Source organism: Aythya marila (assembly GCF_965140915.1).
Source record: "Aythya marila genome assembly, chromosome: 1".
Taxonomy (NCBI): domain Eukaryota; kingdom Metazoa; phylum Chordata; class Aves; order Anseriformes; family Anatidae; genus Aythya; species Aythya marila.
This window is the reverse complement of record NC_139042.1, coordinates 134,485,800-134,507,726: the sequence shown is the minus strand read 5'-3', so window position 1 is coordinate 134,507,726 and position 21,927 is coordinate 134,485,800. Positions and strand designations below refer to the sequence as shown.

The 21,927-nt window shown below is 41.9% G+C and overlaps 1 protein-coding gene across 4 annotated transcripts in view; it reads right to left on the bottom strand.

The window, feature by feature from the left end:
• Positions 1-17,044: 17,044 nt before the first annotated feature.
• Positions 17,045-21,927, bottom strand: part of PRR5 (proline rich 5) — an 87,402-nt gene continuing 82,519 nt past the window's right edge. For all 4 annotated transcript variants that reach the window (XM_082763983.1, XM_082763985.1, XM_082763984.1 and 1 more), the window contains one exon: positions 17,045-19,593. In XM_082763983.1, the coding sequence (XP_082620109.1) occupies positions 19,043-19,593 (551 nt within the window). In that variant the 3' untranslated portion in view covers positions 17,045-19,042. The remainder of the gene's footprint in view (positions 19,594-21,927) is intronic.

Sequence of the window (21,927 nt, the reverse complement as noted above, 5' to 3'; positions counted from 1 at the left end):
AGTTTTCCAAATGTCATCCCTCGCCTGGGCTTCTTGTGCATTCTTTGAACAAACATCAAAGAATAGGATTTTCTTCCTCTGCATGGTAGCCATTTAAATCTTATTGGTCTCACAAACACCAACACAGGATAAAAACTGATGTATTTATTTACAAAACCTCCATCACTATAAGTCCCAGTTTGTGATTGAGGAAATACATAAAATAATGTTTTCTTATTGACAACGTTGTGTCCGTTTAGGGTCAGGACAGGGACTTCATTCTGTAGTTTGTCAGAATTATGAAAATTCCTCTCAACTTAACATGTTAATTTACTTTTTATTCTTAACAGAGCACCATAGCCCAATGCTAGTGAAAATTATTTGAACCTATTTCTGCTTATGGTGATTATTTCCCAAAGGAAATAAAACCTTAGACCAGGGCTGCAATGTTTTCTCTATTTCTAATGCTTCTGCTCACCATCTGAAGGAGCATATCAGCTCTGGATGGAGAGCTCTGATGACTTGTAGATAATTTATTGTTTCTACACTCAATAGACACTGCACCTCCAAAGGCCAGCTATAGCATCTGAGACTCAAGGACTATGTAAGTAATCAGCACAATGTCAACTAGATAATTAAAACATATTTAATATAGTTTGGTTTGGTATCAATCCATTTCTAGAAGGCTATAGTCTGTACCAGAACCACAGCTATCATCTACTATAGCCACCTCAGCAAGGAGACCAAAGGAAAAACAGGTCTCCTGCTGCATTAGACTGATGCAGTTTGGGCAATAGAAATGAGATCACCACTTTGTTCTTCTATGGACAGAAATTTGAGTTCACTTCTTTCTCCCAAAGGATAGAATTCATACAGAGGAGAAGAAAATAAATAAATAAATAAATTTTCCAAGTGATGATTTGTCCAAAAGCTCTTTGTGGTTTCTATTTGACATACAACATAACACTGACAGAAAATAATTACCCCTTCCTAGCCATCGTCAAAAGTCACCAAGTCATTTTTATGGTGTCTTCTACTGGTGCAAAAAAAGTTTGTACACAAGAGATGGCCTTACAGAAGGATAATCCCAACACACGGTGCTTTGCTGCCAAACATTTAAAGGGCAACAGGAAGGGCTGAGTAGCACATAACAGGACAGAATCCTCAATCTTGATAGTTTCTCTTCCTCCCTGCAGACCCTTCTTGACAGTGTTATTTTATCCTTATAGAGCACTTCTCATTTTGTGGAGATGAATGCCCAGAGACAAACACTGATGAGTTCAGGACACAGGGCACCAGACACCATCCTTTAACCATCGGAAATACTGTGACGTTGATTGGTATACTCCAAGTCAATGAATCAGCATGGAGCCATGTGGCAGCACGCATCTCAAAGCTCCCTCTCTACTGGGGTACACTGCAGCTCTTCATCAACCCTACTGATGCAACTAGTGTCCAAGAGCACAGGGAAGCTCTCAAGAGAGTGCAGTATGCATGGACATTTGATACTATTTGGCCAAGAAATGCATGAAGCTTTACACACATGTGGCTAATGTTTCTCTACATAACATGGAAGCTATGGACTGTCATGTCCTCTCCTTTCTGAAGCATCCAGTTGTGACCTAGAGTTCCATCAGAATCCTGATAATTTTAGTACTGAGGGGAAAACAAACAAACAGAAAAGGCAAAAACGGAGTGAAGAGTACTTGCAATTGGTTAGGAAACTTAGGACAGGGAAGAAGAATCCTTGCAAGAGACAAGAAAAGGTTGGTATCAGAAAGGCTCCAAGCAGAGATGAACTACATGCAGCAGCCCATGTACACAGCCACAGTCTGCCTGCAATCATTTCAAATTGGACTGTGAACAAGAAGCAAAAGGAGAAAGGGACAAAAGGAAGAAAAATGGAAGGAAATGAAATCAAATGGTCTTGCAGAGTAATCTTGCTGCGTAAATGCAACTTTCATCCCAAAGGTGATTTCAGTTTTGGTCTTCACTGGCTTTTTAGGAAACATCTGTTTGTCAAAAATTATGTCTGCTGATTTCTTAAACGTATGTTTACCATGAAATGGGTAATGCAGAAAGATTTGGAAGAGAAATGTGTAGCTTTATAGATAAGTTACAAAAAGAAATCATGGTTCTCAAGGATGTCCTGCCATTGCTCAAGGTCACCACACACAGGTGCCTGCAAAGAGGCACAAAGCAGAAGCAGTATTTGGAATGAGGCTATGAGACATACAGCTACATGTCAGCCACATGAAGCCAAGTGCAGTATTTTGACACCATGGCAGTGCTTGCCTCAGTTTTCCCTAAGCTTCTTGAACCACTGAATCAATTCCAGTGTTAAGATCTCAAGGACTGAAGCTAAAAGAGAATCCATCTCCATCTACTTGCCAGCAGCCAGCACTCCCTTCTATATGGTAGCAGACAGCACTGCTGTTTGGGAAGTGCCTGGACCAAGGCAGGTGAGCACATATCAGGTAGCGTGTGCTTTTTAATTGCTCTTTTTTAAATGGAGCATAGGATATAGTACAAGTAGGTGAGAAGAAAAAAGGTGAGGAGCACACAAATAAAAATGGTTCTTCCCCATTCTTTTCTGCCCTGGTCATTCCATGCCTAAGAATATAAGAGTCCTGACAATTTAGTCTGTAATCAGAAAACTTTGGTAAAAAAAAGTAGTAACTAATCCTTCCCTCACTTCTCCACAGCCCTTAGTATTAAACAAATTGCTAAATATATTCTTCTGAAGGATGAAGGGGCTGTCTAAAGCATGGCATAGCTTAGCTGCTGTTCCTTTCAGCACCACCTGGTTTGGCATTGGCTTAACTTGGTGCAACAATAAGCTTAGGATATTAAACATGAATAGTGGCTGCTTCATCTACAAGGACATGCAAAAAGCAGTCAGAGGCCTTCACATCTTCTATCCCTTAAATGTGTAGGGCTGCATTTGAATCACTGAAGACACCCCATTCACTTCAGAAGGAACTGAATGCACCAGACCTTTGTGGACAGCAAATCAGAAAGTGGTCCTGAATTTGTCACTTTTCCCAATTAAAATCTTTTGCTTGATTTGCTTTATTTCCCATGTACAGCAGAAATGAGAATGTGTACAACTCCTACATTTTTTTAAAGCCACAGCAATTCTTTCATATTATCAGTGTTTTAATTTTTTATTCCATGTAAGAAATACTTAATGCCAAGTTTCCAGTTAAGGGTGGGTTAATTCAAGCTTGACACTGACTCTGCTGTCTAGAATAATGCACATGGTTTGACCAATTCATTTAAGAAGCACGTGATCAGAGCACAATGGCTTTGTGAGAGAAAGCATTGGTATAGCAGGGTTGAGAAATAGCTTGTACACTTGAGGGGAATCCTAGAAAAACAGATCAGTAGATTCTCTTTTTCAGCTACCTAAGGCACAATCAGTTGCTTTTTCCAACCTGTTAGTGTGAAATCACTGGGAAAAGTCCCAGTCTAGGACTTGTACTCCAAGGGATATACATTTTTATTTCTACTCAAGACAGAGCCTTGAAGTACTACCTGTAACTTCCAGAGAAGTATGTTAAACTGTACTGAGATCCAAACTGGACTTCTTTTCATAATTGCTACTGAGGAGGAATGGACAGGCATAATTTGATCTCTGGATTCAGTCAACTCACCCCCTTGTTCATCTCCAAAAGCACTGTTGCTTATTTTCATCTACAAGGGCTGACAGAAGACATGATTTGGGTCTTAAATGCAGGACACTCTTCTCCCCTTCCTCTCAGAGTCCTAATCTGTTGCACTCATGAAAACTGCACTTTCAGAAGATAGGAATGTAGGCAGAAACAGTCTAAGGGTTTTACAAGGTCATTCTTGAAGGATAAGCCTTCTGTGGTGGAGCAACAAGAGGAAGGAGGGCAATAGGCACCCACGAGATTGTCCTGATCTCTGTGGGATTCCAGTGCAGTCAGAATCAAGACACAGAATCCAGCAGAGCACCCAGGCTAGGCTGGGGCTCCCAGCTGCTCCTTCTCTTCCTTTGAGCATCCAAACGATCTCTGGAGAGTGAGCATCTAGCTTTCAAGATGCTGTATAAGCTCCTGCCCCACCATTGGATTGCTTTAGAAAAAGATACTAAAGCGGTATTACTGTGTGTAAATACAGCATAAAAAGTGTAAGTAGAACCTTAGCTTTATACCTAAGAAAAAGTAGTTCCTAAGTACCATAGTCTCTATAGCCTTTATCTTCATTTATTAACTGGTGTTTTAGTGACTTCACTATTGTTTTACCTCTTGCGTTCTGCATACAACTACACAACCAAAGTTACTTTTTCTTCTCCCTCTCTGAATTGTTACACCTTAGGAAACATGCCTTAAAAAGTGAAATTAATCCACTGACTTGAATTGGGTTAGGACCATGTTGAGGTCATACAATTTTATTTGTTTTTAACAATCAGCATACTGAAGAATCTCCTTCCACTTTTCTGGCTTGGTGCATTCAAAGACCTGTCTTTTTGCTCAGAGCAGGATCTGCAGTCCCTGCCACCACCAGAGTTAGGGTTAGAGTAAGGGTTAGGGTTACACTTAGGTTAGGGTTAGGGTTAGGATTAGGGTTAAGGGCTAGAGTTAGGTTTAGGTTAGGGTTACGGTTAGGGCTAGCTTTAGGGTTAGAGTTAGGGTTAGGGTTAGGCTGCGTGCATGCGTTAGGGTTAGGGTTAGAGTTAGGTTTAGGATAAGGTTAGGGTTAAGCTGTGTGCGTGCGTTAGGGTTAGGCTGCTTCCTTGGGTTACGGTTAGTTTAGGGTTAGGGTTAGGTTTAGGGTTAGGGTTAGGGTTAGGGTTAGGCTGTGTCCAGGATTGCCTCTACAGGTGTCTGGGCTGCAACCTCACTGAGCAAGGCTTTTTCGGAAGCCTGGCAGAAGAGAGGGATGACTGCTGGGGTTTTGAAAGGAGCTGGGCAAGAAGGCATGGGGAGCCTCAACTGAAATGTCTTCTCTGTAGCTTGGTTAGGCCTGGGAGGGAAACAGCAGGCAGGGTCTAAGGGAAGCTGTGACATGACAATGTGCTTGGCAAAGAGGTAGAGGAGCAGGGTCTGTTTTCATGGGAGTTCAGCTCTCTCCACTAATGGGAGCTCCTTGCAGTTCCCTGATAAGTGTCCTTGGGTTTTCACTTTTAAGGTTCTCATTTGTGTCTCCCAGCTCTATTTCATGCCTGAGCTTGGAGGACTGGATGTTCAGTGGATTATAAAACATTCTGTTCAATCATGAATTTAGATAGGATCTTTTTATAACCTTGGAAAAGCCCTTGAAATTCTGGATTTATTTTTTTGGTTATTTAAGAGGAATAATAGAAACTCCCAAAGGACATAATATTAATATTACAGTATGCCTAGGCTACAAGAATTTTGTCCCAGATTACCTCTAGCTACTGCAAAGCAGCAAGAGAGATCCACACCTGTCCTTGCCTTTACCTATTCCTTCCTTCCTCTTCTGTTTAGAGATTTAAGAAACTGAGCATTATATTTTATATAGTATCAAGGTGAATATGTTGATCCAACATCAGCAATTTAACTGTAGTTTTGTCTTTAAAGCCAAGTGTGCTAAAGCAGCTACTATGCACATTAATATATTACCAGACTGATGGCATATAAATAAAAGTACAAAACCTTGTATTTCATGCTTTAAAATATATATTACATTTAGTCATTCAACTAAATATTATAAAACTTTCTATATGTCCTAGCCAGGAACACCAGCATAGACTTTTTTTTTTTTTTTTTTTTTTTTAAATCAACAGCAAACTGTTAAATACTCTTGCAAGCTGAATTACAATAATCAGCTGGAACCCACAGAATCATCCAAAGCATCCCTGAGAATGGCTGAAGAGTTATATCAAATGGCCTCAAAGAATCACAGCTATTTGGCACGTTGCAAGGCTAGATCATTTCCTACGTATGTTGAGGATATATTTTTAAGATGCAGATTCTTTTTGAACTCAGTATTTCATAAGGTCATCTTAAATCTCCAACTCAGTGACTGAAGTGTAGTTTTCATGTTTGCACAATATATCAATGAAAAACCCACATTCTACCTTTAAAAAAAAAAAAGAAAAAGAAAAAACAGTGCTGGAGTTTATCATACAGGTAACCATTCTTGGATTCTCTGTACATGCAAACATTCAACTGACTTTCATTGGAGTAAGCTTTTTCTTAATTTAGTCAGTCTTGGGGCACAGTGATAGAGCAATGAATATGTCTTGATAGATGTGAGTTAAGCACATCATTCTGAACTTTTTTTAAAGTCTGCCTTGCCTTTAGACCAGTGATATACAAGCTAAGCAGTCAGATGCAGTGATAATCACTCCCTTACTTATATGTTCTGGAAATGGGTGTCCCTTGGCTGTGTTGGCCCTTTTCACCACCCGAAGCAAAGCAAAGCTCTTCATGTTTTCAGTGCCACTTCTCCCACTCCTGCAGCCATAATGATTCTGTGCAAGCAAACTTATATCCTCCTCACCTCTCAGAAAAAACACAAAGGTGGCTCAATGAACACCCATAAGAGAAACAGTGTCACCAGAGGAAATGTAATATTCTGTGCTGAGTTGTGGAATATGAGTAAGGACTCATCAAGGCACAAAACCCAAACTAGACAGCCAGCAGCACATGGGGCACACAGATCTGATACAGAGGAAAGTAATAATAATAATAATAATAATAAAACACACCCTAAGCTCTTGGCTAAAGTTCTCTGCCAGGCAGAAAGCACAATAAAGACTGCTGGTCTCATGTACACAATTGACAGATAAGGAACTGGCAGATTAAGGAATAAGATTTTGAGTGAAGATGCAGTGAAACAGAGAAGTTTACTGCTTCACGTGGCTGAGAGCCAAGCCTAGTTTTTTTTTTTTTTTTTTTTTTCACCAGAAAAACATGCCTTTTATGACATTTATACTCAGGGAGATCAGGAGATGCTGCCCCTCAGAAGCAAGACATTGCCTGTGAGCTTATCAGCAGAACTTTGCATCCTGAAATCCTCAGGCACAGGAAGGAACAAGACACTGCCTTGCTGGGGACACTGTGGCTCTCAGCTCTAGGCCTGGTGCCAGTCTGTCTGTAACCTGCCTGTCTGGAGAAGTCTGCAGAGCCTTCCCATGACACTTGGTGTGTGCCAGAGACAGCCACCTACACTGACTTTAAGGTGATGGAATAAACGATAGTTTTAAGATGGCTGGTTGGAAGTCATGGTCTGCTGGAGACTTATGACAACTGAATAAACCCCAGGCAGGACAAAGGGGGATCTATCTGACTGGATGACCCACCTTATGCCTAGATCAGAGATCACTAGTATAAACAAAAGTTGTGGCAGGTCAGGTTAGGAGAAACTCTCTCAAAGACCCACTGGTAGACCTGAACACTAATGGTATAAAAGAGGTCTGCACCTTGCAGAGTGCCTGAGACAGAGGAGCTGCATGTGGAGACTCTGGTACAAATTGGTAGGAGAGCCCTCCCCAAGCCATGGGATGTCTCTGTGGAAATGGGTCTTGTTGAAACTACTGAGTTTCAGCAGCCCTGTGGCAGTGCCTGTGTCTCAGGGTGCTGGTTCCTCAACGAGGGCATAGGGAAGTTGTCAGCAACTCCAGATGTGCTTGGGGTTAGAATGGAGCCAGCCAAGGTGGAAATAAGACATCTCATGACAGCTACTTGCTCTGGTTCTTTAGAAGACCTTCCACATCCTTCCTCTTCACACCCTAGGATATGGACCAGCTGTGTTGAGCAGCCTGGACTCTCTCTGCCTTTCTGCATGGCACTTCATTTTATTTCCTCTCACTAGGGTCTTTCAAAAGAAGAACTAATTCCCCAAGTTTCTCTGCCTTCTCACCTTAGCCATGAGATGAGAGACCAAAGAAAGGGCACTCTTCTGAAACATCACACAGCAGCTCTTGTGGAGCTTACTACCAGAGCTGGTGCATATGCCATAAGAGCCAATGCCTGAGGAAATTGGAGGGTGCTAAGGTGTTTGTGTTTCTTGACCCATCAGCCCACAGCCAAAGATGCAAGTTTGATCAGAGACAGATTTTGTTGCAAACTCACCATGTAACTGCTGTTGTCTTGAGGAACTTTGGAAAAGAGAGAACACACAAGCCCTTTTATATACAGAGCTGGCTTCTCAGCTTTCAGATGCTGTACTGCTTTCAGATGCTTTTATTTGGAGCAATGGTGCAATCCAGTGGCCAGTTAGGATAGTAACACAACAATACTGTACAAACTCTAAGCTACTGCAAAAACAGGAAGCACCTAAAGGGAGCTGCAATACTATTGAGTATTGCATAATACTATTGGAATGTCGTCTGTTAATGAGTTATCTTAAGAGATGCACAGAGCATCCACATTTCAGGAGAAGAGAGGCTCAGAACTGAGCTGGTGGAACCAATAACTGGGGCAGCAGTTTTTCATGGGCAGTATGGCCTATCCTTACAAAGCCAGTTGTACAGCCCTCACTAATACTCTCCTGAGCGTTGTTTCCCTGGGATGCTAAGGGCAGGTGCTGTGCCTGCTGGCACCAAGCCCAGCACCACACCACTCTGAAGAAAAAGCACATCTGAAAGAGGGCCTGCACAACAGACCAGGGAACACACAGCAGCCACAACAACCCTCTGGCCAAGAGTCCCAGTACCTAGAAAGCATTAGCACTGTCACTGTCAGTAATAAATTAACATTTAAAGTGCAGTAATTGTATTTATTTTTTTGAGGGCCAGCAACTGGAGGTAGGAATTGAGATGTATTTGATCTGTTGCTATAGTCTACATATTTTGGCCTGGAAAACATATTCTTAGTGGAAAGAGCTGAAGCTGCAGGACCCTTTAACCCTGAAAGGAAATGGTACAGGTGAGAGCCCATGTAGACTCTATATCACTGGTCAACCAAATAATCATGGAGTTGAGGCTGTAGAAATACAGCATAAATAAAAAGACTTGGTCCAAAGACTGACTGCTACCTAGCTGGTTGCAAGGAAGGATCTCTCCTCCAAGAACTGCTTTTAGACTCCTGCACTGCCAAACTGTCAACTTATGGCTGTGCCTGGAGCAAGCCTTGCACGGCATAGCCCTCCTAAAAGGCCTCTGCTGGAAGAGGAAGCATTTATGCTGAGCAGACTCCTTACTCCATGTAGTTTTACCTGTGCTTTAGTCTGGAGAGGAGAGGAAGGGGTGCTGCTGAAGGAAGCCGTTCACTACTTTTGACCATGCATCTTTTCTCAGCTCACTTGAGAACAGTCTTCTGCAGAGCAGGCTACAACAAGAGGGTCTCCTAGGAGACACTTGCCTCTGGGCACATCCCTTCACCATCTTCACCTCCTTTATCAAGGCCATGCAAAAAGGAACCCAAGGTGCAGATTCTGAACTCCAACAAGATTATAGTATCATTCTTTGTAGCTTGCAGAGCCAATAAGACCAGTCAGAAAGGCAATAGCAGCTTGGTTAATGAGGGGAAAAGGAAGTTACAGTGGAAGGAGCAAAGGGCATGGCTATATTGAGTCAGCCCCATCTTCAGTTATCTCTTCCTTAAACATGTGGCCAGGCCACTGTCACACCACTCAGTGAACACCTCATTACATGAGGATAGTGGTCAGCTTTTGTCACAAAGCATCCCAGTAAGCTAGCTGGTGGTGTTACTGTACAGAAGAAGAAATAAAAGGAGTGTAGTCATTTGTATTAGAAAAGATAATCCCAGCACATGCTGAAAACAAGCAGGACTTCAGTTTGATTTGGAGTATCCTCTGGGGAAAAATAGGCAGAAAATAACACACCAACACACACAAGTCCCTGAACTATACACAAGAGCAAAATATACAACAGTTTCAAGAGTAAAATAGTTTTTTTCCCCACAAAAAACATTGTATCCTCACATGTATGAGACTGTTTAGCTATGACTTAATGCTATGTTTGAATACTCTTACCACTCAAACCAAGACTGATATATCCACTGTGAGCATTTACAATGAAGTGTTTAAACTGTAGCATGCTAGCCAAGAACATTCCCCCCCCCCCCCCCAAGGAATAGCTTTTGGAAGATACAAAACGTAGAATATCAAATTAGCTCTTCAGTCTGAGCAAATCATTAAGTAATTTCTGCTGACAGAAAGTTGAATTCACTTCAGTCTGCATAGTAACCGCATGCATGGTCTTTCCAGACTGCATGCGCCAACTGGATACATCACCATACAGTTTCTTTCCTTGCTCAGTGTGCCATCATTTTTACTCCATTTCTTCATCATTTTCTAATTACAGACTAATGGGCCAGATACTGAGCTGCACTGGGATGCTTGCAGTCTTCAAGCCTTCTTGATACTCCGCAGATAAGCTTAGTGGAAGAGTCTGGGAGGATCCATACACTGCGGATAGATCCATAGTACCTTTTGGGGCCTGAACTGTGCAAGACCAATTTCAAAGTATTAGAGCTGCTTGTCACTAAACAACTACTTGCTTATAGGAAGCAGAAAAAGAATAGCCAGGGCAACTAGCATTGCCTTGGTTATATTTAGATGCATCTGGATCCAACAGAGTAAAACTTCAAATGCCACTTTGGATCCTGGCATCCCAATATGATTTTGTGCATGAACAGAGTCCTTGGTGTTTGGGTTCAGGGAGGGGAGTAGTGGACCTGGAAGATAACCAACATGCCAAGCCTATTCTCCCAGCCAACATCCTGAGACTCCAAGAGCGCAACTGACAGCCACCTCACCTTGCAGTGCATCTGCAAACCTGGGCTTTTCTTCAGGAAGCTTTTTATCTAGTACTAGTACCGCCTGGTTTGCTGGAGGTGCAGCATACCCAACCACCACCACTCTTCAGTGCAGGAGTAGATGACAAAAGCAGTTAAAAATAATTTTAAAAGACAATTTTGCCAAAGATTGGGAACACTTGTATGACAAATCAGGATTTAAATTGAAGCTAGTGAAACTGAAAATGTTTTCCACACTTACCCTGACAAATTACTCCTGCCACAAGCCATACAAAATTCTCCTCTCAGTTCTGTAAAAGTTTTTATTTTGGAATAATTTCTGTTCACCCTTCTCCCCCAGAGAGATTTGATCAAATTTTAACAATAGGGAAGTTACAAAGTTGTTGGCACAGATGTGGGGTGAGATCTTTAGCTGCATTTTAAGTCAGTTAGGTTTTACCATTAAATGGTTCACATCTTTTTCCTGCTCCTATACCCCAATGCCATTCTGCTTCCATTTTTGGGGGTGCAATATTTCCACTCCTACTTTTACTACTCTACCTTAACATGTAAGGGTACTGTGGACACCTCAGGAAGTGACCAACTTCTTCAGCTTCCTGTAGTATGTTACTATCCCAGGTGACTGCATCCTTGTGAGATTTACGAATTAAGTGTCTTAATAATTCACAGCAAATTGAGTCTTTGATGATATATAGCCATTGTTCTGGAGAACATGAGTACCATATTTGTGTTTTAACATATGCCTGAGGTTATGAACCAAGCACTTACAAACTAGCAAGTTTCACATCTGTATCTGGCAAAAAATTGTTAGAGTGATCATAACGAATAGAATATTATGATCTCAATTTTCCACAAAACTGCTGGAAGTGGGTAGATAAAAGGAAGGCTTGATTTCTGAAGAGGAATATTTATTTTTTGGACTGGAAGAGATGGATTAAATATGAAGCAGAGATATTTGCTCCTGGGAGTTCCTGAGTATATTCAAAACAGGAAAAAAGGTATTTCAGAGGGATCTAAACTATTTAGAAGAATGGGCAATAAGAAGCTTGATTCCAATAACAAAGTAACATGCATTGAAAGAAGAAAAAACAAGGCATGAAGATACAGAGGTGACGGATTATAAATAAGAATTACTTAGCATATATAGACCTAAGTCAGTGGTGCAGCTATATTAAGAGAATATGATGGTAACAATTACAGAAAAAAACAGGGATGCCCTGTTGATTTACACTCATTCTCTAAGAGGCTGCTTCCTCTTCTCTCATTGTGCATGCTTCACCATACAACCTTTAAGCAAATCACAATCCAGTCGACAATTTAAAGTATAGCAAGAACAACTATCCCCATGTTCTGAACAGGTAACTGATACACAGAACAATTAAGTGAATAAAGCTAAGCAAAAATCCTGCTGAGGACATGGAATTAAACCATCCTAGTCTCCCAGTTCCAGTCCAGCAATTTGATCTCAAGACTGAAGTGAAGATGTTAACAGTGCCCTAAGAATTCCCTGCAAATCATGATTTCAAACCCAAAGTTCAGAGATCTAGGCTTTATAAATGGAGTACATTTTGAGATCTAGCTAAGCCTTCCCAAGACTAACTCTTTACTTTTGCAAAGAAAAAAAAAATTACTTCATACCAAAATTAAACAAATATGGAAGAGCTAGCAGTCTTAAGGTGAAAACACTCATGCAGACCCTCTGTAACAGAAGTATAAACTCAGCCTCAGACACCCCATCTTACAAATGAGACAGCTAACAAACAAAGTCCTGGCAGTTTCATTCCCCAGTAGTCCTGAGGCTGTTCATGTGCCCAGTTTTCCCTTCTCTCTCCTCTGGCTCTGGCAGAGCCTGCTGGCAGCTTGTCTCTAAGGTCAGCAATCCTGCTACAGGCAGGCGAGCAGCCAGTTTGCTAATCCAGTTACGCAATACAAGACCTGAGGGGTGCACCTTTTGTGAAAGAATAGGCTATTATATAATTACTTTATTGTTATATTAATATTAATATTAATTATCATATAATATATAATAGGCATTATATAATTACTAGAGAAGTTACCTGCCTGAAGAATATTAAAAAAATGCCAATGTAATTATGACACTGAGATAGTAGGCCAAGACTAAATTCTTTCTGCAGATCTCCCTGAAGTAAGGCTTTCAAGTGTGATGGAAAGGAATAAGCAGCAGGTTTAAACCAGGTAGGGATTTTTGGAAAAAAAAGTGTTGCATCAGCCTAACTCTGAGTCTGCTAAAACCAGTTGAGTTTAGCTGTTTCTTTGATGAAGCCAGCGCAGAGCACCTGGGGGAGTTTGCTGTCATCTGGGACAACCCAAAATGACATGTGAACCACTGTTTGGCACTTCTCTCAATATCTCAGGGAGCTCAGCCACTTGATCTAACCTCAGTCCCTCAGAGATCCCTAGCACTCAGCTCGAGATGCGGGCCTGCTCTTCCAGCTCCAAACATCATCTCCTCCATTTGCAGAGGAATTGGGATCTAGGAACTGAAGCACAACAACCCACCCCTCTCTCTGCAGGGCACAGGGGAATGGAGGAAGGCTGCCATGCTGGTGGGCCATGAGCCAGATCCAGCTCCCAGGCATTTCCACCAGATGTTGCTTTTTCCTCAGAGAAGACAGAAATTGCTGCTTGCAAGGCAAGTATAACCGTAGCAGCCAAACACCATGTCTTGTGCTAACAAATGTCTAAGCGCAGCAATCTGCTGCTGTAGCTACCATGACAAGTAGAAAGAAAGCAACATGAGAATGCTCTTCCAGGCAAAATGTGTTCCCATTTTAGAAATTGTGGATTCCCCCCCCCCACATCCCACCCCTTCTATCCTTTTGTGGAAAGGTGCAAGTAAGACTCCAGTTGTAAACCAAGTGGTTTATTTTCCTGGAGGGCTTGGTGGCAAGGATTTATGTATTATTAAAATTACTGCATATGTTGTCTGCAGCACTGCTGGCTCAAGCAGTACCTGTTTTTCTTTTTTCCCCCTCAAACTTTTGCTGCTTTGAGAAAAAGAATCTCAAATGAAAGTCTTATCTCTGTATATTCAAGGTGGAGAACACAGAGTGAATGAATGCCTAAACACCAGACAAAGAAAACATACAAAACCCAACCTACAACAACAAAAAAGAGGGACAAGTTTGAGTTTGCAATATCACCTCATTCCACAAAGGGCCGGGCTCTGTACCTTTTCCAAGTGGCAGTGCAAAGAGAAATTTTCAGGGCAGCATGCCTGTGAATTGACACTTTTCATTTGCCTTGGCATCATGTGAAGCAGGAAATTTTTCAGTTCCACAAAGTTTGTTTAGGAAACCAACCCACAAGCAAAGCCTCTTGTTCCTCACCGGTGCAGAGTGCTGACCTGTGGTTTTGTGGCAGCTGGGAATTGCAGCCCAACAAAGCACCTTTCTGCAGACATCTGCACTCTTTACCTAACACACAACTGACACTGCTGAAGAAGCATTTGTGTTTTGGAGTGGGCGAGTGGACCAGAGCTGGGAGAAATTCCAGCATCCAGGACTGGACGGAGTATTCATGTGCAGGAGACATCCTCCCTCTTGCTGGCTGGAAAGCAGCACATTTAATGGGCAGGCTAAGTTAGAGGAAACAAGGATTTCTAACTGCTTTTAGATGCTGCTGGAAGTGCTGCAATAGGACACATACAAGCCTGCCGGTTAGAGGATTAAGGAGAATTTTTGGTGTTGGTTCATGCTGCAAGACATCAGGAAGGTCATTAATACAATTGCTGCCAGAAATTAACTTAAAGGACTTTCTGACATCCTTATTTCAGACATGCTCTTGCAGGATGCTATCCTAATAGAAGGTGCAATCTACACGTCTCTAACTAGAGCTTCAGAGACAGAAGATGTGTAGATGTATTTGCATGCCTATACGTTACTAGGGGCAAGTCTAGAAGATGGGGGAGGCTCCAAGCTCTTCTGTCACTGAAGCTTACCAGGTCAGATGGTATCAGCAAGCACATTTGTTTTAGTCAAAAGTGCTAATCAAAAACAGCTTGCCAGGAGCTAATTGAATAAAGGAAAGTCATTTTGTCCATTTCTAAGAAAAAAAGGCCTCCATTTGGGCAGCATTATTTGCAGTCAATTATTCTGCTATTTCCAATTGTGCTCCAGGGAGCTATATTACTTCTCCATAGCGCTTAGCAGCTGTTCATTAGGTTAGCCTCCCAGTTGTTTCTGCTTGCACAATGTTCACCCTGCAGTGCCAGATGAAAGGAATTTTAAGTGCTATCTGTTGCTTTGTATGGCCCTCACAGGATTTTGGAAGCCATCCCAACCAGAGAAAGAGTGGGGAGTTCTTGATTTTTGGATGAGAAGGTAAGATGCCATGGTTTATTTTAACAAAGGAAGGGTAGAGAGGAATAACTGGTATACTGAGAGTGCCACTTCAGGACAAAGTCTGAGTGTGACTGGCACACAAGGACACTATCAAGCAGCAGCATTTGAAACCTGGAAGCTATCACTTCATAGATATATTTTGGTATGACCCTGCACCACTCTCTGACATGTATTTTTCCTTCATAATGACTCCACGACTTGGCTCCAAGAATACCGCATCCCTGATTTGAGTGCAGCTGGTTTACTAGTAGAAGCACCGCAAGTAAATACAGTCTCACATCTGTGCATCTAAACTCATAGAACACTGGCACACTGGGCTTTGACTGCCTTCATATGCTGGGCTCAGCACCACTCACACAATTTGCCACGTCTGACTCCATACCTGTCTATACCTTGCACATGCACAAACCGAGCAGATTCACACACGTGAACTTGCAAATACAAAACACACCAGTAAAAACGCTCAGAGCACTAAGCTAGAACACATCTGCACCCTGTCTGGCCACCAGTAAAGCCACTTCTTGGGAAATGAGTTGATCATAATTTTCATCTCTGAGATCAACAGAGATAGTGGCTTTCACAGGAATTATCTGGACTACCACACCCATTTTTTTCAGTTTACAGTCATATCTGCCTGCATGCTTTAATATGAACTTCAAAGAGAGGCAAAAAGCCACCCTATCACCATTACAGTCAGGAACTTCACTCGAACTTCAGATTTTCAGGCTCTTCACAGCAAGCCTGCTGAGTCTAATGCTTCGTTTCATCAAACAAATAGTCCTGAAAATGCAGCTTGAACCCTTAGAGTCAGAAGGGGTTTGCTCCCTCTTTAGTCATTACCCCAGAAGAAGCTTTTACAAAGCAGACAAAAAAGACTTCTTTAAACACCTCATACGCTAGCAGAGATGCAAATTTAGTTCAGCTAGCTCTAAACCACAGCAGAACTCAGCCTGATCCATCACAGCATCATCTGGTTAATTTACTTTAATGCAAGCCAGTTAGGATCCTCTTCATCCTAAAGAAGATAATCTTTTACTTTCAGCTCAACAGAGCTTATAGAACACCTCACCACCTAAGAACAATTAACAGGTCTCCATTCAACTTCCTTAAATACTCGTTCAACCCTATCACTGCTGATAATCACAGGTGTGGGGGTTGGGCTGGGCTTTAGCTTTGTTTTTCTGCTGTTCTTTCCATCACAACCCCAGTGTGGTCCTGCTGTTAAAGAAAGAAGATCCTTCTGCTGATAGTTTTGACTCAGAAGAGTCCACATTAAGTATAAGAATTAGAAATGTGAAAGCTAGATTCAAGTGCTGGATTGTGATGATACAATACTCTGTGATAGCTGTAGTAGTCTTGAATCCTATCCCTAAGTAACCTTTTAAAACAGCTTGTGGAGGATTTTCATTCAGTAGCTCCATGCATGCAAGATGGGAGAGGTTACTTCATTCTCAGCATACTGGGGGATTCAACATCTCCAACCAAGGAGGAGGACACTAACTGTGCAGAAGTTCAGGTGGGAAGGGTCCTAGCAGTCCCTTTCTCCTCTGAGTTGAAACTATGCTTAATTATTCCCTAGTGATCAAATAAACTTATGACTCTCATTTCATTTAATGTTCCCTAAAAGAAGAAGGTGTGCACAGACCTTGATATGCTGCTTTATAACTTTTCTTGTATGGACTTGAATCTGTTTTGTCCTCCCCTGCACTGTGTCCTTAGAACAAAGCAGTGGTTATTCTCTTTCTCGAACCTACACAGTAATTCAGGAAACCGTGCCTGAAGGAATGAGGGCATGGGCTGAGGACAGTAACTAATCAAGAGGGAAAAAAAAAAAATAAAAAAGAGAGAGAGAGAACAGAATGGGAGCTCTCCATTTTTGGGAGTCACTGATCCTTTATATATTGGATCCAAGTACAGCTCAACCTCCTCTCTCTCTCCTGTTGTTTATACAAGGCCAACTGTGGCCTCAAACATGCCTTGAGACTGCAGGCCCCCTCTGCTCCCTATCTGAAGAGAGTGTGGGCAAACTCCTATTGGCAGCACCAACTCCAGTTGGTATGATTCTGGGAAGCCTCAGCTGTGAGGTTGCTGCCAGGTTGCTCAGCCCCACCAAGACTGAAGTGCTCTTGGGCATGCCACGGGGCAGAACTGTGGGATGAGAGGCTTCACCACAGTCAGAAAGCAGCCAAATGGGTGGTCTAATCATCTGTGGTTTTAAGTTGTACATCCAGAGGGCTAGAGGGCCTGACTCCTAAACTATTCTGTTCACTGAGCATCAAAGTTTCCTTCAGTCACTGGAGTTGCTCTTGCAACCTGCTTGGGTCTGAATGCTCACATTCCCCACGAGGATGTGTTCCTTGGTTGTTAGATTTGGGACTACTGGGACATGAAAGAAATTGTTTATCTCTGTGTAAAAGAAAAGAAGTCTGATGTAAGTGCCTAAAGCAGGGGAAGCTGCACAGCTGAACACGCCAAACACAAATTAGACACTGAACCCCCTACCGTACTTCTGGGGTTCCTTCCTCAGCTGGCTTCTGAGGTTCTCAAATCCCTGTGTTATGGGGAGCCTGGATATCCCTCTGGAGGCTGAAAACTCCAGCACAGAAGCAGGAAGGTAGCAAGAGATTGAGCTGTTTTCAGAAAGATTGAGTAGCAAAGCCAAAGGAAATTAAGTATGAGAAGTAGGGCCTCGAGCCTAGGCCCCACTAGAGGCCTAGTAATCAAAATCTGGGGACAGGTTTGGTGAATTTTGGGGTCAGCAGCACAAATGCAGAGCAAAGCTGGAGAGTCCTTGAATGTCTGAGCTAAGAACCAGGCCCTGCCACACCAAATGGATGTCCATCTTTGCTGAGCAGCTCTGTAGGGGTCTACTGCCTCTCTGCACCAGAAGAGATGCCTGGAACAGAGAGACCTCAAGCAACACTGCATAGACTGCAAAGCCATCTGGTCAAAATCTGTCAGGCATCAGGATTTCTGGTTAACATTGGTATCATATGTACCAATCTGCTGTAAAACCACTGACACATCTCTCATACCCTATTACTGCTAGTGACAAACAGTGGAGAGTGCTCAGGATTAGCAGAGCTGCAACGCTCACAATCCCTGAGTATCAATACATAATTTACAGTATAGACATTATGGTGTTCCTTTAAGAATATAAATATATAATGAGGATTTCCACTGAGAGGCCATATTTTTATTTATTTAGGAAACAATTACGTTGAATTCTGCTGGAACCGCTCCATACAATGGATGCTCCATGAGTCAGTAGTATGCAGATTTCTTGAAAGTGCCATATTCAGAGCAAATTAACTTGGTCTTAAAAACCAGTTTCATGACAACTCTCTTACAGACACAAGGCATTGGCTGTGAAACAGCATCAGGCATTGCATGACATCAGGTAGCGCATTTCTGTTTATTTGCCTTTCTTTGAGAACTCTAACTCACTGTTGGGCAAAGGAGTGCACACAAGATGTACAAGAAAAGGTTAAAAGAGACTTCTTTATCACCATATTCTGTGGCATGAAGGGCCACAGACTTTTTTTTTCTTTTTAAAAGGATATGGTTTTGTGCTCTGGCTGATGTCTTACAGTTCAGAGTACAACTTGCCCTTCTACAGGAATCTCTTGAGAAAATTAATAGTGAACACAGTAATTTACTAGGCTGTATTACTGAAAAAACACTGCCAGTTGCACTAACAGCATTTTAGCAGACACTTGTCAGTTTGTGAATCCCTAAATTTAGAAAGACAGTAAGAAATCAGACTGCAGTAGTGGGGACATGGAGAAGTGGTTGTGGTTTCTTCTCCCCTGCAACAGATTCCCGCTTATTGTAAACTGTTGTGTTTATATACTTCAATACAGCTGTGATAACCTACAACATAGGTTCTGCCCTAGACATATATAGTTTGTCCACAGTCAGCCTCAATGTGTTAGTAGTTTTCATATATAATATTAAAACCCAAGGTCTGTATCCCGATGTCCTTCACATGATGCTCTGTCTGTTCACGTCCACATTGTATGCTGATGAACTGGAACAGCCTCGGCCAAAATCAATAAAAATGCCTTCAGAATCAGAGTCAATTGACTCTAAAATTTGATCCACTATGTTCTCAGGGCTAGAAGAAGGAACTGGAATCAAGGATGGGTCCCTGTCCAACTCAAAAGACCTGTGTGGGTCATCCATTGAGTGGAAGAGTCCTTTCTGTTGCTCAGCTGTGCCAAGCTTGCCAGAGCATTCCACTGACCCAGCACTTGACCTTTCCTGATCTCCTGACAGCGAGTTTTTTGTGGCTGTCATGGAGTTCTTGGAACCATTGTCCATTATGGTGGTGAGGTTGGAGTACCCCTGGAGCTCCAGGCAGGAGGTCATTTCTGAAACAGAGTGCCTTCGGATGCCTGTTCCATTGGCAGCCATGCCCTCAGTTTCATACTCAGCTACTGGTGTCAACAGTGGATTATTGTAACTTTTTGACCGCACCACGGGGTTCTTGGCAAGGATGTCACCCGACTTGGAGCGCCTGAAGAACCGCTTCTCTGTAAACAGAGAAAGATACAGAGTAATATCAATAAAGCCTCCTATGTATAATTACAAGTGTTCAAAAGAAAAGTCAAGGCCCAAATATTCATAAACTTTTATTCTATGAAAGGACATTTTTGAAAGAATACATTTTGATGGTTTTATAGATCCATATGTTTCAGATTTCCTAGACTTCCTTATCATATTGAATACCCCAAAGCTATTAAAAAAAAAAAAAAGAGCAGAAAATTCCCTTTTATTCACAGAATCCCCTGCCAAAGCAGGTTCCCCAGAGTAGGTTGCCCAGGTGGACATCCAGACAGGTCTTGAATATCTCCAGAGAAGGAGACTCGACAACTTCCCTGGAAAATTCATACAATTTCAACTGCTGGAGTAAAAACAGTAAATATCGTACAAGACTTGATGTACATTTACAAATGCTTTCTTAAAGCAATTACAGAAAGTCAAATTTTGTTCTGTCTATAAAGGTCATAACTAATTTCTAGTAGAAATCTGACTTTGGCCTTAGGATTGGTGGCACTGATTTTTATTTAACTTTACTTCCACTTGTGCTTTCAAAACCTAATTTTTTCACATGAAACCAAAAGTGCATTGCAGAGACAGTGCCACCAATCTGCCTAAGAAAGCAGAGAACCTGCCACCTACCCTGGGAAAATCAGGTATCCAAATTTGGGGTGCACGTATTACAACATACAGCTGTACTAAATCATTACAGAAACACTTTGATTCAAAGCATTGTTCGGAGACCACGCAAGGAGAGAGCACCAAGAAAATTTGGAAAGGGTAACTGGAGGGCAGTGCCCAGAGCAACCTTGCTGGCAAACAAACCCGCACTCAGTCCAGCAGCAATTTTATTAATGCAGTTGTTAACCAAGTGGGTTCTTTCCGAAGAATGAGCAGTAGGTGGCAGCAAATCAGCACGGAGAACCTGCACCAGTGGTTTAGGTCTGGAGTGCTCTCCCGCAGCTAGATCAAAATGATCATCATGCAAATACTTTGCTGATTTCGTTACTCTGCCTCACTTATGCTAAAAATATCAGTGGTGTGACTACTGTATCTCATTTCTGAAACTCTCTCCCTTCCACTCTCACTTTCCCATCCCCATGGAAGGGACAGGGCCAAGAAAAGGAACTGAATTATAACCTGGCAGTCAACCATAGCCACTGCAAATAAAAAAAACCACAACTCTCAGTTAGGATGAAAGCCCACGTTTCCCTATAAACCATTTGATTCCCTTTTACAGATGCCTTTCTCTTCTCAAATTATTCTTAGTTGCTTATCTGGACATATATTCTAATCACATGCTGTACTATTACTGCTACTAATAAAAAAAGTTTCTGTACTTAAGATTGCACTTTGCAGATGTTTTTGCCTCAGCAATAAAATCAACTGAACCAAGATCACTTCAGGACTTTTTCTATTAGGAATTGGACCTGGCAAATAGATAAGGGGCAGCCCTGCTACAGGAACTCTGGCTTTTTGGTCACACCAAGGTTTGGCTGAAGGGGAAGGCTGTGCAGGCCAGATGGGCAAGAAAAGGGATCAAGGGCCTCATCAGTCCCACAGAAAATATATCAGAACTTTAAATCATACTGTCAAAATAGCTGGACAGGATTAGACACATTAGTTCAAAAGCAGCAGAGAGACCTCTTCTCTCAGCTCCCTTGGATCCAGGTTCACTGACTAGAGTAAGAACTATTCAGGGGTATTCCTACAGATCTACACCACAGCAAGGCAAAGTGCCCAGTCCAACTAAACCTTCCTATTTTCTGCACTCATAACATTTATTTTCTGATAATCCATTTCAATGAAGTTTTATTCTCCCTGAGTGCATTTTTTTCCAACCTGACATACAAGCTTTTATTCAGAGAACAATTTGGAGTTCCTCTTAAATGCTTGTGGCTTTTAATGGCAAGCACAGAATACAAAGTAGTTATCCTAATCCATTTTCCATAAATAACCGGCCTCTATTAATTCACATAAAACTGATTTGTTTCTTAAACACCTATTGCAATATAACCATTTTTCTATTCAGCTTCAGGGGAAAATTAGCTTCCTTATTGACCATTTCTGACAAACAAATAGATGAAATTGGCTGCATAGAAAACACACAAACTTATTTTCTCCTCTGTTTTCTCTATTCAAGAAGACCATCACAGTATTTACATTAAAATATATGGGTACTACCATATTTGCTTGTTGACTTACAGTAGCATCCCCCTTGCATTTTCAACAGATTTAATTATTCAGGGGAATTTTTAAAATACTTTCATCTTGGCCTAATCTTACCTTCACAGAAGTCACCAAATGCTTCTGAACACAAGGAATCC